At 54.1% G+C, this 16,314-nt stretch overlaps 1 protein-coding gene across 1 annotated transcript; it reads left to right on the top strand.

Moving 5' to 3' along the window:
- Positions 5,745–15,911, top strand: LGI3 (leucine rich repeat LGI family member 3). Its single transcript, XM_003132797.4, has 8 exons — positions 5,745–7,191; positions 8,087–8,158; positions 9,365–9,436; positions 9,726–9,797; positions 9,897–9,968; positions 10,633–10,802; positions 10,961–11,125; positions 13,231–15,911. Exons 1-8 carry the CDS (start codon positions 6,647–6,649, stop codon positions 14,046–14,048), a joined length of 1,986 nt encoding a protein of 661 aa, XP_003132845.2. The 5' UTR covers positions 5,745–6,646; the 3' UTR covers positions 14,049–15,911.

Here is a 16,314-nt window from a genome sequence, read left to right as displayed (position 1 = left end):
AGCCTGAAGTAGCTACAGAAGATAGACCCTTCATCTTGCTAACAAAGATTTTTTTTGGAGTTCCCGTCGTGGCGCAGTGGTTAACGAATCCGACTAGGAACCATGAGGTTGCGGGTTCGGTCCCTGGCCTTGCTCAGTGGGTCAACGATCCGGCGTTGCCGTGAGCTGTGGTGTAGGTTGCAGACGCGGCTCGGATCCCACGTTGCTGTGGCTCTGGTGTAGCCGGTGGCTACAGCTCCGATTCAACCCCTAGCCTGGGAACCTCCATATGCCGCGGGAGCGGCCCAAAGAAATAGCAAAAAAAAAAAAAAGATTTTTTTTTTGGGTCCACATCTGTCAGAGGGGATTTGAGGTAGGAGGTAGCTGGGCCCCTGGGCTGAGAACAGCTGGGACTTGTTAGGCCGATTCAAGTAAATCTCAAGTAAATCGTTTCTCTTTCACACTTCAGGGAAAAAGTTAGTTGAAGGAGCTGAGCTCTGATGGAGTAGAAAGATAAGAGGACCACTTTGATCCCTCCTGGGGTCAAGGAGACCCCCTAGTTACACATGCGCAGTATGACTCCCAGGGGTCTAAAAGGGAGGGGGCACTGGGCCATCCTAAGTCCTGATACCATCGAGGCACCCTTTGCTCTGGAATCCATCTTTCCCAAAAGATGCGCACGCATATTGGGAAGGGTCCTGTGTCCAGTCAAGTGTGAGAATTAAAACATAATTGGCTAAAGGTAAACAAAAATCCAGAAGAACTGTCCTATACAAGTGATTTAAATCACTCCTCTGGCATGCTCCTCACTCCTCTTTAGGGTATGTATTACTTCTTTGCTTCTCACTTAAACTCCTACTCTGTGTGCTCTCCCTCATGTTGTCCTGTGACTCTAACAATAAACTTTATACCTGTTTTTACAGTCTTGGCCTCCTTTAAACATTCTTGCTTTCAACAGGTACAAGAATCAGAGCAATTCTGCTTCTCACCTCTGCTAGTCTAGCGGTTGGGATTCCTGGTGTTCAGTTCCCAAGCAGAGCAGCGCAGAGGATGAAGATCTCACCCCAAGCCATCACTCACTGCCGCCTCGCCAAGATCCTCCCACACATCTCGTGTGATGTGGCTCCAGTCATTCTTTCCCAAATTCTGAAAACTCCCCTCTGGTTAAAACTCTTACTAATAGGCAGGTTTTCATTCTTTGCTACAGGCTTGTTTGTAAGCTTTTTTAAAACCTGCTTTTACTTTTATTTGCATTTATTTTGCACTGAGTTTATTTCCAGACCATACGTTTTTGTTTCTTCATGGATTTTTTTTTTTTTTTTTTTTTGCCTTTTCATATTGAGGTTCCCAGACAAGGGGTCCAGTCGGAGCTGTAGCCTAGCCACAGACACAGCAACGAAGGATCCGAGCTGTGTCTGTGACCTACTCCACAGCTCACAGCAACACTGGATCCTTAACTCAGTGAGTGAGGCCAGGGATTGAACCTTCATCCTCATGGATGCTAGTCAGATTCGTTTCCACTGAGTCACGACAGGAACTCCTCTTCAGTTTCTTCTGGAACAGCTTTCTCTTCTGTGCAACCTTCTCTTTGGGTTGAGGAATAATCTTTTTTTTTTTTTTTCCCCATAGGATCATAAGGTGGCAGGGGGGTTCCTGTAGGGTTTAATCCAACCACAAGCGCTGTAAAGTCCTGTGCTACATCTTGGGGGCAAGTTCACCTGGATGTGCTCGATGACCAGAAAATCCGCATCTGAGCCCTTCAGTTCAGCATCACTCTCTGCATTTTTAAGCATGTGCAGCAAAATTCAGCACTCCTTTTGGGCTGCTGACCCTATGTCCAGCCCATGTTTAGCCTGGGCATACCTGCCAGCTCCTTGATTGTAACGAGGGAACCACACAACACACTACTTGTATAAAGTGCATTCAGATACTCAGTGGCTTTCCGGATATGCATACCCTTGATGGCCTGGGGTTTCACGAGTGCTCTTAAAGTGAACTCGAAGACTTGGGGCAGGGATTGAACCCGAGCCACAGCAGTAACAATGCCAGATCCTTAACTGCTAGGCCACTAGGGAACTCCCAAATATTTGCAATATTCTGTGAGATTTTCTGCATGAAGGGAACAGTGAACCATTTTCAGAGATGAAGCTAGAGGCTCTTGAGAGCAGTTCCAGGCTGGACAGCTTTTCCTTCTCCCAGTCAGCCTTGTGCAGGGCTGGGTGTGGTGACGGATGGGGTCTCAATCTCCTTGTCCTTGAATCAGCCCACCAGCTTGGTGCTGCCTTGCACCCCAACCCCTCTACACTCGTCTTTCCTCCCTCCCTTCCTTCCTTCTTTATTTCTTTTTATGGCTGCACCTTCGGCATATGGAGGTTCCCAGGCTAGGGACTGAATTGGAGCTGCAGCTGCCTGCCTATACTGCAGCCATAGCAATGTGGGGTCTGAGCCGCATCCGCGACCTACACCGCAGCTCATGGCAATGCCAGATGCTTAACCCACTGAGTGAACCTGCATCCCTCTATGTTGGGTTCTTAACCCACTGAGCCACAGTGGGAATTCCTATGCTCTTCTTTTTATATCCTCTGAGCCTATATTTGCCCTGAGCATGCTACTCACTGCCATGTGAACTACTCTTGGACCTTCTTCTCCCCTCTGCCTCTTTCCCCCAAGCCATCTCTGTTGCTTTGTTGTACAAACCACACTGACTAATGGCTGCATTCTTTGTCTCAGGCTCCTCCACTTGCTGGGCCAGGTGGTCCCTACAGCACCTCTGCTTCTAAACTTTCATGGAGTGTAAGTCAGAGCCCCACACCTAGCTCCTTTCTTGGCTTCACCCCTTGTCCTCCTTGAACTTGCACTCCAAAACTTCACCCCAGTTTCTGCCCCTTGCTGGGGTTTCCCTGTGCCTTGGCTCCACCCTTCAGTCATGAGCTGGCCCCCAACTCTCCAGCCTGGGCAGGTTCCCCTGTTCCCACAAGGACCCCCCTCCCCAGCTGGAGAGCCGTCAGCCTCCAGGTTGCACAACAGCATGGCATCTGAGCTGAGAGCCCCTGAGAAGCTCGGGGAAGGAGAGGGGGACAGAAGTGTTTGCTCCCACCACCCTCCTCACCCCAAACTGCCGCCTTAAATATTTGCTTAAGCCTCTAGCAGCAAGTGTCCTAGGAGGAGGAAGATGAGGGAGGGGTGTCCAGGAAGAAGGGGGGGAAAAGCGTCCTCCTCTCAACTGTGTGCAGCCTTAGCTGTGTGCAGGTGCCAGATGCAGGAGACAGCCTGCCTGCTGTGCCCACCCCTGCCTGGCCAGCCCTCCCCCCACCCCCCGTTGTCCTGGCAACACTGGGATTGATTGGCTGACTCACTCCTCCTGGACCTGAGCCAGGTGGGCAGCGGGCCAGTGGGAGAACCAAGGAGAATGGCAAGCATCTCAGGGGTCCCTGTGGCCATCTGGGGGGTTCAGAGTCCAGCTGTGGGACTTGCTCTGAGCAGGTGCTCTGCCTAGGGCTTGCTGTCATGGCTGGCCGCTGGGAAAGGAATCTCTTTCTTGGAAAGAAGCCTCTGCTCTCATGGGTCCTCAGTCTCCCCGGCAGGCTGCCCTTAGGCTGTAATTCTTACAACTTTATGTGTTTTCTTTCTTTCTTTTTTTAACTTGTTTTTGCCTATTTGGAGATTGGGGAAGGAAGGGTGCGCTCCAGTTTCCTAAGGGAAGTTCAGACGCTGGCACCGATCTGGTAGAAGTCTGGGAATTCTTGTCTTCCTTCTCAGGAAGGGGGGAGGGACATTTATTGGGGCAAGCCAGCTGTCACCTCACCCCCCACACCAGCCCTCTGCTGCAGGCTTTCCACTTTGGGGCCTTTACTTAGCCCCTTTCTCCTTCCTGGAAAGCACACCTTCAGTGCCTCTTCACCTCTCTGAATACCACACACCCTAAAAGGCCAGGCAAGAGCCATGACACTTCCCCTGTGCTCCTGGCCTCAGCCCACAGTGGCGCCTCCCTCCTCCAAGATGGCCCAGCCTCCTTCTGCCCTTACCTGCCCCTTGGCCGGCACTGTGGTCCTCATCAGCCACGGGGGTGGTTTTGGTTGCCTTTCTTCTCAAAGCCCTGGGACCAGGCCCGAGACCACACTTTCCAGAGGTTTCTTGCAGTGCAAGACACATGCATGCAGCCAACGTGTAACTCTATTCAGTGGTAATAAGACTGTCACCTAACATCAGGGGGCTCCTGGTGAGGGGTCAGTGGTTTATTCCTTCAGTGTGGGGATGCCTCGGTGCTCTGGGACCCTGAATGAGTCGACCTGCCTTCCTTCGCATTATGTGTTCATCTGTGAAATAGGACTAATATGGCCTGGCCTGTCCCCCTCTCCAAGCTGTAGTGAGGATCCAGTGACACCACAATGCGACAGTCCAGTCATCCAGATTGTCATCATGCACTTCACCCCCCAGGGCATCTCTTCTCACCAGCTAAAAATAGGACCCATATTCCCCCTTTCTGTCTGCATCTGAGTTAAACCCTCTGAGGAGTTCCCAATGTGGCTCACCGGGTTAAGAACCAGTATTCATGAGGGTTCCATCCCTGGCCTCACTCAGTGGGTTTAAGGATCCAGCATTGCCATGAGCTGCAGCATAAGTCCCAGACACAGCTCGGATCTGGCGTTGCTGTGGCTGTGGTGTAGGCTGGCGGCTGCAGCTCTGATTCAACCCCTAGCCTGGGAACCTCCACATGCCATGGGTGTGGCCCTTAAAAGACAAACTAATGATAATAATAGCAATAAAGCCCTCCTAGAAGTGTGGGTGGTGGAGAGCCCCATGGCAGGCACTCCTCGGTGTGCATCTCCTTACCCTCCTTCCAGCCCCTCAGCTGCAGGGATGGACAAGATTCACTCTGCCCTTTGTGTGCTGGGCAGAGCTGTGCCAGGGACGGGTGGGGATGGTGGCCCAGCTGCCCCAGCCACCCTCCCCACCCCCACTGCTTATCTTCCCACAAGCTGGCATGGGGAGGGCAGCACGGGCAGCTGTACGGGCAGCGGCAAGTGAGCAGCAAAGGGCAGGGGCATCCCTGGCTGAGAGAACATGGACTTAAGCTCAGACTAGAGAATCCCCTGCTGGCAGAAGCTGGGGACAGCTGGGGAAGCAAAAGCCCGATCGGTTTCCTGGACTCATGAAAAGAGCATGACACTGGGTGCTCAGCCACCTGACTGCACCTGTGAGCTCTCAGGACAATTGTCCCGCCTCCCCCTACACAGCCCTGGGAAGTAACACAGCACAGAGCAGCAATTCTCAAACTTTTTGGACACCTCAACACTCTTAAAAAGTACTGAAGACCCCCAAAGAGCTTTGGTTTATGTAGGTTAGATCTGTCAATATTTACCATATTGATATTTACTGAGAAATTTAAAAACATGAAATAGGGAGTTCCCACTGTGGTTCAGTGGGTTATGGACCCAACTGGCATCCATGAGGATGCAGGTTCAATCCTTGGTCTTGCTTAGTGGATTAAGGATCCGGCATTGCCATGAGCTGTGGTACAGGTCGCAGATGAAGCTCCAATCTCACCTTGCTGTGGCTGTGGTGTAGGCTGACAGCTGTAGCTCCGATTCGACCCCTAGCCTGGGAACTTACATATACTGCGGGTGCAGCCCTAAAAAGCAAAAAAAAAAAAAAAAAAAAAGAGAGAAAGAATTAGACTAAAATAATAATAATCAATCCATTATATTCTATAACACACATTTTAAAATGAAATTCACTATTTTGCAAAGCAAAAGAAATTAGGAAGAGTCTCATTTTTTTATACTTCGGCAATTTTTAAAAATTTTTGTTAATTTAACTTAATAGAAGATACATATGTAGCCTCTGGAAAATACTAGGGTACTTCTGTAAGACAATGAAAGGGAAAAGGGAAAATATGTCTTAACATTATTAGGAAAATTGTTTTGATCTCAAAGACTCCCTGAAAGTTTCTCAAGGACCCTGGGCTGCCTGGACCAGACTTTGCAAAACCCAGGTGTAGAAGACCAGCTGTGGTTTTGGACTGGGGTGGCCTGGTTTTAAATCCCTGCTCTGTCACTTTCTTTTTCTGGTACCATGGGGCCTTGCTTTTCTTATCTGTAAAAGGGGGTTAATATCATCCACCTCAAAGGTGGAAGATAAGTAGTAGAGTACACAACACGAAGCAGATGTGATATCTGGCTTGTCTGCTTTCCTCTTGATTGGGGCCTCCATTTCCGCCTTTGTTAAACAAAGGGCTAGACTGCAAACGTCCAGGCTTCTTCCCAGTTCTAATGGGCTGTGGCTGTGTAGTGAGGAATGCCCGGAATTCCACACATTCCCCCTCCAACTCCAGTGACAGTCCCCCTTTCAGCTCACACAGACACAAAGGCACATTCTGTTTACTGGCTCGAGGAGATACGTGATCACAGACACACATGTCACTTACGACATGCCCATGAATTGTGCTTAGAAGCTGCTCAGGGCCCAGGCATACGCACAGATATATAGAGGCTCATGGATTCATAGCACTGCCTCCGCCAGGGAATGTGTGCACGTGCCCGCGCAGAGACAGGTGTGCACATGTGTAGTCGCACTGTCATAGGATGCACGTGGAGACTTCGCACACACGCACCGGCTCTGGGTGCCAGACACGCGAGCAGATGGCCCCAGAGGCCGCCCGTAGGGTATGCGGAGGCCAGGGCCGCAGGCTCTCCTTTCAGTGGCTACTCCCCGCCCGGGACTCCCGCTCCGCCCTGCGCGCCCCCGCCGCCCGCCGCCGCCGCCGCCGCAGTCCGCGTCCTCCCCAGCCGGACAGCCCTGGGCTCGCCCTGGGCTCCGCGCATCTCTCCCAGCCAGCGGTTCGCAGGAGCGAGCAGGGGAGGGGACGGCGGCCCAGGGCCCGAGGAGTCTCTCTCGGCTGCGGGCAGCCGGGGCCCTAGCTGCAGCAGCAGCCGCGGGTGGCCGGGAGGTGCCAGTCCCCGCGCGCGCGGTGGCCCAGAGCCGGTGGCTGGAGCTTACAGGCAGCATGGCGGGGCCGCGGGCCAGGCGGGGCTCGGGGCTTGGGCTCCTGGCGCTGTCCACGCTCGGCCTCTGCCTGATGCTGCAAGTCGGCGCCAAGAGGCCCCCCAAGACACCCCCCTGTCCACCCAGCTGCTCCTGCACCAGGGACACCGCCTTCTGCGTGGACTCTAAGGCAGTGCCCAGGAACCTGCCCTCGGAGGTCATCTCTCTGTGAGTGCCCGGGTCTGGGGTGGGGCTGGGTGAGGGAGCTGGAAATGGGGAGGAAGGCAAAAAACCTTTCTGGGAGTGTAGAGAGTGTTCCCCCTCTACAAAGTGTGGGGACCAGAAGGACTCCAGAGGGGTCCTCAGGACTGGAGGTTCAAGGCATCTGCAGGGCAGGGAGCTCTGCAGTCATGTGGGCTCAGCAGCCATAGCCGGGGAAAGCGGGAGTTTGTGGCCAAGAATGAATCATCACCACCATCAGCATCGGTGAGACCTACTGTGTGCAGGGCTCTGGACTTGGGGGGAGGGGTTGTTTACATGAGCATGGGAGCCCCTGACTGTGATGTCACACCAAGGACAGAAGGCATCTTGTTGGGGGGAGGATGGCAGCAGGGGGAGGAGTGGAAGTGAGCAACACTCCCACAGTGCCCTGGCACAGGCAGATGACTGCCACTGGTCTCACCTGCCACTCTGTCCAAGGCCAGGCGGCCTGTCACTTGCAGCAAGCGGCCTCAGAGACTAGATAGTGTGTGTTCTTTGAAAGCAAGATGCTAATCCACTATCCCCATCCCAGTGCCCCATCCCTCAGTAGCACCCAGCACACTGTGGGTGTTTGGATGATGGAGAAGGTCTTGGTAATGGAATATTCTTTGGGCTGAGCGGGGAGCTGAGCCTGGGGTCCTTGGTGCTCAGGGCGGCAGTAGGGGAGGAGGAGGATGAAGGCAGGCGGTGAGTTTGTGAAGAGAAGGGAAAGGCAGCTTCAGGTGGGGGGATTAAGCCAGGTGACATGGGGAATTTCCATCCAGGGCAGATGCATACAGAAGCCGTTGCCCTGTGCCCCTCGCACTGCCCCAGCACAGTCCCCAAATGCTCCCCTGGGTACTAACTCAGGTGTCCCCTGCAGGACGCTGGTGAATGCTGCCTTCTCGGAGATCCAGGACGGAGCATTTTCCCACCTGCCACTGCTGCAGTTCCTGTAAGGACAGGGCCTTGCTGAAGACGGGGTGGGGGTGGGGAAAGGGACAGATCCTGGACTGAGGAGAGGGGAGAGGAGAGTGGCTGTAGGTAGCCTTTGGAGATTAAGACGCTTACTTTGGGGAGTTACACGCATGGCTCAGCAGAAATGAATCTGACTAGCATCATTTTGATCCCTGGCCTTGTTCAGTGGGTTAAGGATCTGGCATTGCCTTGAGCTGTGATGCAGGTCACAGACGTGGCTGCAGATCTCGTGTTGTTGTGGTTGTGATGTAGGCCAGCGGCTAGAGCTCCGATTTGACCCCTAGCCTGGGAACCTCCATATGCAGCTGGCGTGGCCCTAAAAAGACAAAAAAAAAAAAAAAAAAAAAAAAGCTTACTTTTGCTCCAGTGGGACAGCCACAGATGGTGAAGTAGTGGGAATCAGGAGGGCTGCAGGGAGCGGGCTGGGGAGAAGGAGGGGGAGTGATGCATGCAAAAGCCACGAAGGGGGTATTCTGGGGCCCAGGTAGGAATAGACTGGCCTCCTCTGGAGACCCAAAGGAAGTGGATGCAATAACTTGGGCTGGTGCCAGAGGGTGGACAGTGCGGGGGAGAGAAGTCCTCTTAGAGACAAGCGACCCCAGGGGTCAGACTTCGAAGAAAGAACTGGGGACCATGGAGTTCCTGCTGTGGCACAATGGGATCTTGGGAGCCCTGGGACACAGGTTCAATCCCCGGCCCAGAACAGTGGGATTAAGATCCGGCATCGTCGCAGCTGCAGTTTAGGTCGCAACTATGGCCTGGGAACTCCACATGCTGCCAGGCAGCCAAAAAATTTAGAAAAAGAAAGAAGAAAGAACCGGGGACTAAAAGGGGCTGTTTATGTTTGAAGCCCCAGTCACAGAAGAGAACATATGTGGCTAATCCTCAAACTTGCCATCAGCGTGAGAGGAACTGGAGTGAACTGGGGTGAGGGTGAGAGACAGAGGGCAGTGGGGAAGGACCCAGCTTTGCAGGAGAAATCTACTCCTGGCTGTTCTTACCCTAGGAGCAAATAGGGACCCTGGGAATTTCTGGGACCAGAGCAGGATCCTGCCTGGACCTGTCACCCAGGCTGCTCTGGGGTCCCAGGGATGGGAGGCAGGGTCCTGGGGTGAGGCAGCCAGCTGGGGGCTGGTTCAGCAGGTATGTCCTTGGAAGCCCTAATCCACCTTTGTCTCTGCAGGTTACTCAACTCCAACAAGTTTACATTGATTGGGGACAATGCCTTCACGGGACTGTCGCACCTGCAGTACCTGTGCGTGGGAAGGAAAGGGGAATTGGGAGGTGGAAGGGAGGAGGGCTGAGGGGGGAGGTGGAGTGAGGAGGGTGGGGGTGAGGAGCCCAGAAGAGGGTCATTTCATCCATCCCCCTGCCTAAACCATCCTCCTTGGATGCCCTGTCACCACAGGCTTAATGTGGCCCAATTGCAAGGGAAAGCCTATCTTAGGGCCAAGGGCTGGAGTCTAGGCGGGGCGTAGGGAAGTAGCTGGTTGGTGGTCTGGGATTCTGAGTGGCAGCTGAGTCAAGTTTTCATTTTTCTCCAGCTTCATTGAGAACAATGACATCTGGGCACTCTCCAAGTTTACTTTCAGAGGACTCAAGTCTTTAACCCACCTGTGAGTACATCACATACCTACGCAAATCTAAGCCCCCTCTCTCCTATGGCCTCTGGCCTCAGTCATGATCTTCAGGTGACCCAGGGGTCTCTCTTGCAGCTCACTGGCCAACAATAACCTGCAGACGCTGCCTCGAGACATCTTTCGGCCCCTGGACATCCTGAGTGACCTGTAAGGCCTGAGTCCCACCTCTTTTCACAGTGCCACAGGGGGGCATGTCCCTGGAGGGAGGGGTGTGGGAGCCAGAATTGGGAGGATCATAAGGTCTTGACAGGCTGGGAAGGCTTGGATTTGGGGGGAGGAGGCTCCAAGAAGGCTAGGCTGAGTTACATGTAGATTGCTAGCCTTTCAATTTGGGTTTCTTCATGGCATCTGTGGGCAGTCTTAAAATGCACATGAGACATGTGTGTGTGTTTTTTTAAACACGTATTTTTAAATGCATGTTTGATTTGAATCTACGTTAAAGTCCGGTAGCATAGCCAGTCATTGATCATCAATCAGTATTTCTACAAGGAAACCAAAGCCCTTGGTTATGGAAGGTTTGGAGGAACTGGCATGCAACAGACAGCTGTGCAGATCATATACTGCAAAAGGCACCTGGCCAGGGAAGCAAATAGGGGCTGCAACTCAGCCTCCACTCTGCTGGCCAAGCACATGTCCATGGGGCTGCACCCACCCCAAGGAGAACCTTTTCCTAACTGGCACAAAGATGCCACATGAGCAGTCAGCAACAGCCTTAACAATATCTCCTTCTAAAAACCTAGAGGGCCTGAGTGGGCAGAGCAGCTGAGAGCCTGTCCCTCTCTGTGTCCCCTCCATCACCCACGTGATCCAGGGACCTGCGGGGCAACTCACTCAACTGCGACTGCAAGGTGAAATGGCTGGTGGAGTGGCTGGCACATACCAACACCACGGTGGCGCCCATCTACTGCGCCAGCCCGCCTCGCTTCCAAGAACACAAGGTGCAGGATCTGCCGCTGCGGGAGTTCGACTGCATTACCACGGGTAGGAGGTGCCCCACTTGGGCAGCAGGCTGGGCCTCCCCGGGAAAGCTCTAGGGCGCTGCCTGAACCCCTCAACATCCTGCCTCACCAGTTGACGAGCCCTCACCACTCAGAAGGCTCTTACCCTTCTCCCTCCCCCTGTACGTCTCATCCCTGCAGATTTCGTGCTGTACCAGACCCTGTCCTTCCCAGCAGTGTCTGCCGAGCCCTTCCTTTACTCCAGTGACCTCTACTTGGCTCTGGCCCAGCCGGGAGCCAGCGCTTGCACCATCCTCAAGTGGGACTATGTTGAAAGGCAGCTTCGAGACTATGATAGAATCCCAGGTAACTGCACTTGGTCTGGCTGTGGGGTCCTGATAGAGGGGTTGGGTGGGCTCCATTGTTTCTCTTCACTGAGGTCCTATAGGTAGAAGAATAGATGAGACATGGACTCTGCTCGTAAGAACTTTCTGGCCACTGGAGAGAGGTTGATATACACACAGATAACATCCACGTGCTGTGTAGGTGCTCAGAGGGAGATATGACCACAATGCTCTGGGAGCACAAAGGAGAGGCCTACCCTGGGCAATCAAGGAAGGCTTCCTGGTGGAAAGGATGTCTAAGCTGCGTCTTGAAGGATGAGCGAGAGGGAGGAGTGATGCTCAGGATCCTGGCTTAAGTAACTGGGTGGTGCCAGGGAACTAAGGAGGAGGTAGGAATGCCTGGTGAGTTTGGGGATCCTCAGGCTTCTAAAAGCCTGAAGGAGACTTAGCCAGGAGAAAAAAATGTGGGAAGCATGCTCTAGCAGAGAGAACAGCATGAGAAAAGTCGAGAAGGTGTGCAACAGCTTAGCACGTGATTGTCTGCCTTTAAATCACAGCTCATGGCAACACCAGACCCCTAACCCACTGAGCGAGGCCAGGGATTGAACCTTGTCCTCATGGATGCTAGTCAAATTCGTTTCTGCTGAGCCACGAGGGGAACTCCAGAAACTTTAAATTGCCAAGTATCTATGAAAGAAGTTGATGTCAGTATAGAAAAGCTCTTCCACCAGGACTCCTGTAGAAGACCGCAGGCTCAGATGGTGAATACCACCAAATATTTAAGGAAGAAATAATGCCAATCTTACACAGATTGTATTACAAAGCAAAAGGGAGGGTGGACAAGACTTAGGGACTGGTCAGCAGTGGGTGAGGGGGAAGGTGATGGTGGGGATGGCCACACATTGAAATCAAAAACTCAGGTTTGGGGGAGATGTGGAGCTCAGGCTTGGCCAGCCGGAGTTGAGGTGCTTATGGGTGAGCAGGCCCGGAGGGTCTGAGCCATGGCTCAGGAGCTGGGGGACTCATCAGCATCTGGGCAGGCAGACCAAGGCTGTGGAAGGGATTCCCTGCGGAGACTGTCGGAGCCTGACGGCTCAGCAGGGCTTCCCTTGGGTAAGAGGTGGGAGAAAAGGGGAGAAGGATGATGAAGCAGTGCTGGCAAGCAGGAGAGGAGAGGTGATGATTGGGGACACCAGGACAGGTGAGGAGTGTGGCTGGTGCCTGAGAAGGGGTCAGGGCAGTCCGGTTGTGATATAGATGGTCTCGAACATAAAAGCCCTTCCAAAAGTGGGAGCTCTTGGGAGGATGTATTTCCATATACAATCCAAGGCTCTGTATACCTAGGCTTTACCACCAGCCCCAGCTGTGTTCAAAATGTTCCTTCCTCCTCCTGCCTGGCCATCTGCCTCCCAGCACAGGATCTTAGAGTCACCCAGATAGTGGCTGAGGCACAGGTAGCTGTCACGGCTGGCCCAGAAGCACTGGATTTCAAGCCTTGGTTTCTTTTTCTTTTATTTTAAGGCTGCATCCACGGCATGTGGAGGTTCCCAGGCTAGGGGTTGAATCAGAGCTGCAGCCGCCAGCCTACACCACAGCCACAGCAACGCCAGATCTTTAACCCACTGAGCGAGGCCAGGGATCGAACCCACAACCTCATGGTTCCTAGTCGGATTCATTTCTGCTGTGCCACCACGGGAACTCAGAGCCTTGGTTATTTTCTGTGTGAAATTGCAAAATAATAGGGTATATTTCAGAGTGATTAATTGGGGTGGTGTTTCACCCTTAGCGCAGTGACAGTGCACAATAAAAATTCAATAACTGACGTGATGGTTATATATTCAGTCAATATCCAGTGACACCTATGTTGTGCTCAGTATCAGCTTATATTTGAAGCCTGGGGGCAAGGGTGAAGGAAGGGTGATGCTGAGATTGATTGTTAGCTGTGAAACAATTAGAAAACATCGAGCACTCAGTGGATATTCGGCGGGGAGAGAATACTGAAGCAGAGAGCCTTAGCCCTAACTGGGGTGGGGGCGAAGTGACCCTCTTTTCTGATAGTGTAGCAAAGGGCAGGGGCTGGTGAAGGGCCCCTAAGGCTGTCTGATGCTGTTTCCCTCCATCCTGCAGCCCCCTCTGCGGTGCACTGCAAGCCGATGGTGGTGGACAGCCAGCTGTACGTGGTGGTGGCACAGTTGTTTGGAGGCTCTTACATTTACCACTGGGATCCCAACACCACACGCTTCACCAAGCTGCAGGACATTGACCCACAGCGCGTGCGCAAGCCCAATGACCTTGAAGCCTTCCGCATCGATGGTGACTGGTACTTTGCAGTGGCCGACAGTTCCAAGGCAGGTGCCACCAGCCTCTACCGCTGGCACCAGAACGGCTTCTACTCCCATCAGGCCCTGCACGCCTGGCACCGTGACACGGACCTGGAATTTGTAGATGGTGAGGGCAAGCCACGCCTGATTGTTTCCAGCAGCTCCCAGGCACCGGTCATCTACCAGTGGAGTCGCACCCAGAAGCAGTTCGTGGCCCAGGGCGAGGTGACCCAGGTGCCCGACGCCCAGGCGGTGAAACACTTCCGAGCTGGCCGCGACAGCTACCTGTGCCTCAGCCGCTACATCGGTGACTCCAAGATCCTGCGCTGGGAGGGCACGCGCTTCTCCGAGGTGCAGGCCCTGCCCTCCCGGGGCTCACTGGCCCTGCAGCCCTTCCTCGTGGGTGGCCGCCGCTACCTGGCGCTGGGTAGTGACTTCTCATTCACGCAGATCTATCAGTGGGATGAGGGGCGGCAGAAATTTGTGCGGTTCCAGGAGCTGGCAGTGCAGGCCCCCCGGGCCTTCTGCTACATGCCTGCCGGGGACGCCCAGCTCCTCCTGGCCCCCAGCTTCAAGGGACAGACGCTTGTGTACCGACACGTGGTGGTGGATCTCAGTGCCTAGAGCAGGGGCCAAGGCCTCTGGGTTCCTCAGGCGGCCACTGGAGACTGGCAGGAGCCTCCAGGGGAGCAGCATGTGTGCCTGTGTGAAGACACACTCAGCCAGCCCGCACATGCGCCCTTATGTGCATACACCCCTGGGAAGCACGGGCTGCGCCGTGGATGCTAGCCCAGGGAAGCCACTTGTAATCAGCATGACGACTTGTATACACACCAGGGAACCCAGGGCCCGGTGCCCGCCCTCCCGTATGTGGATGCCTATTCACCCCACACCTTGTCTGCAGCCTCCTTCCCTCTGCCGCCTTCCACGGGCTCTGGCCCAGGGAGGGGCGCTGGGAGGGACGGGAGGCTAAACCGCTCCCTCCTGTTCTTCGGCTTGTCCTTCCGACCCCTAGTCTTTCCTGTTGGTGCTCCAGGTGTCTGTTTACCTGCTTGTGCTCCGCCTTGCAGCCCACAGCCACGTCCCTCATACTGCCGGGTGCACTCGCCCACACTCCAAGCCTTCTGCACGCACACGTGGACAACGACAGACTCCCTTGGTTGCATTAACACACACCTGTCTACACTCCCATCTCTGTGTGCACATGTGCGGATTCAGCGCTGCCTGAAGGGGCTCTCCTCCATGACCTTGCCCCTCTTCTTGGAGGGGAACAGAGTATCCGTCCTCCTCTGCTCACTCCTGGGGTGCCCACCCAGCAACTGATAATGATGGGACTGGTGGTGCCAGCCCCTGGGCACCAGCTTGAGCTCCTGGGGGCAAAGCCCCTCTGCCGAAGCAATAATGGCAACAAGCAGACCCTGACTTCTTCCCAGCTCTGTCTCTGTGCCCACTGGAGTTTCCGGCTCCCTGGTGGACAGACCACTCAGCTGAAAGCCTGTCTGCTTTTCTTTCCTTTAGCTGCCCCGTCCTTGGCCCACCCCTCCCCCATCCTCTGGTTCAGCCCCACATTTGGGATGTAGACCCTGCGTGGTGTTGCCTCCTTTGGATGCGTTCGAGGGCTGGGCAGATCGAGGATGCTGCAAGCCCCAGAGGCATCTGGGCAGGTGCCAGGAATGGACCTGGGTTGAAGTGTATCTTGGCAGCCCTGGCACCCCTCCAAACCATAGAGGTGCACCCCTAGGTGCACTGCCTATCAGTGGGAGCTGAGTGCTGGAGGGGTGAGGGTGTGAGGGTCCTGCGGGAGTGGCACCTGACAGCCAAGCTTCTGCTGCCCTCTGCTGTACACTGGGAACAGCTGGCTCTGGGATGCAAGGCTGGCGGGAAGGGCATGGGGCAGGGGGGCCAGACTGTGTGAGGGCCTCCCGGTGGCAGAATGCCCAGGGGCCCTTGGGGGCATACCCTGATTCACTTGCTTCAAATAAAAAGTTCCCACCCCGCTGACGGCTCTCAGGTGTCCAATGGCGATGGTCAGCAGCACCCGTTTCATTAGGAACAGAGCTGTGTTGTCTGACCCTGCTGCTGGCAGGGAGCCAGCGACCCCCTTCCTCCCTGCTCCCTTCCCTCTGAGGAGTAAGTAGGCACCCCAAGGTCAGCTGGTGCTGGGGTCAGAAGTTCATGGTGATGACACTCTGATGCTGGGCAAGTGTGACGAGTCTCTACCACCTGGGGCTGACTCACAGTCATGTTCCTTCCTGGAGATCACAGACTTGGGGCCCACTGACACTGGAGTCTGTCCCTCGGTCACATCAAATTCAACCAACATGGCCAAGGACAAGCCTGCCGTCCTCCTCTCCACCTCCCTCTGCTGGGCAAATGTGCATCATTCTGCCACTCTCCGCCCTTGGTGTGATGTCAAGCAAGTGGACCGATTTCCCTGAGCTGAGCTTCTCCATCAGTAAAGTCGATAATAAAACTTAATTTGTCCAAGCCTGATTCCACCACTTACTAGCCGGGTGGTCTCAACCACGTTCCTCTGCCTATTTGTATCTCAGTTTCCTCATCTGGAAGATGTGGATAATCCTGCTCCCTGTGAGATTTGAATGCATTTGCTTTACATGATGTTAATATATGTAACATCTTTAGAATAGTGTGTCTGGCACAGAACGAAGTTTTTTTTTTTTTTTTTTTTTTTGGTTGTAGGACTCTAGGAGATTCAGCAGTGGCTTAGAGAAAGAAGGCTGCTTTATGGGCCAGGAGAAGGTTGATCTTTGGGGAGACCTGCTGTTCTGTGGGTTAAGGTTCCTCACCCATCTTTGGTCCCAGAGCCCCTGTACCCTATGTTTTACCTTTAGCCTCAGATGCCCACTAGTCTCCTAGGCGATGTGTCAGG

This window comes from Sus scrofa, chromosome 14 (genome assembly GCF_000003025.6).
Source record: "Sus scrofa isolate TJ Tabasco breed Duroc chromosome 14, Sscrofa11.1, whole genome shotgun sequence".
In the NCBI taxonomy this organism is placed as follows: domain Eukaryota; kingdom Metazoa; phylum Chordata; class Mammalia; order Artiodactyla; family Suidae; genus Sus; species Sus scrofa.
Note: the sequence above shows the minus strand (reverse complement) of the source record. Positions and strands in the feature narration are given on the sequence as shown.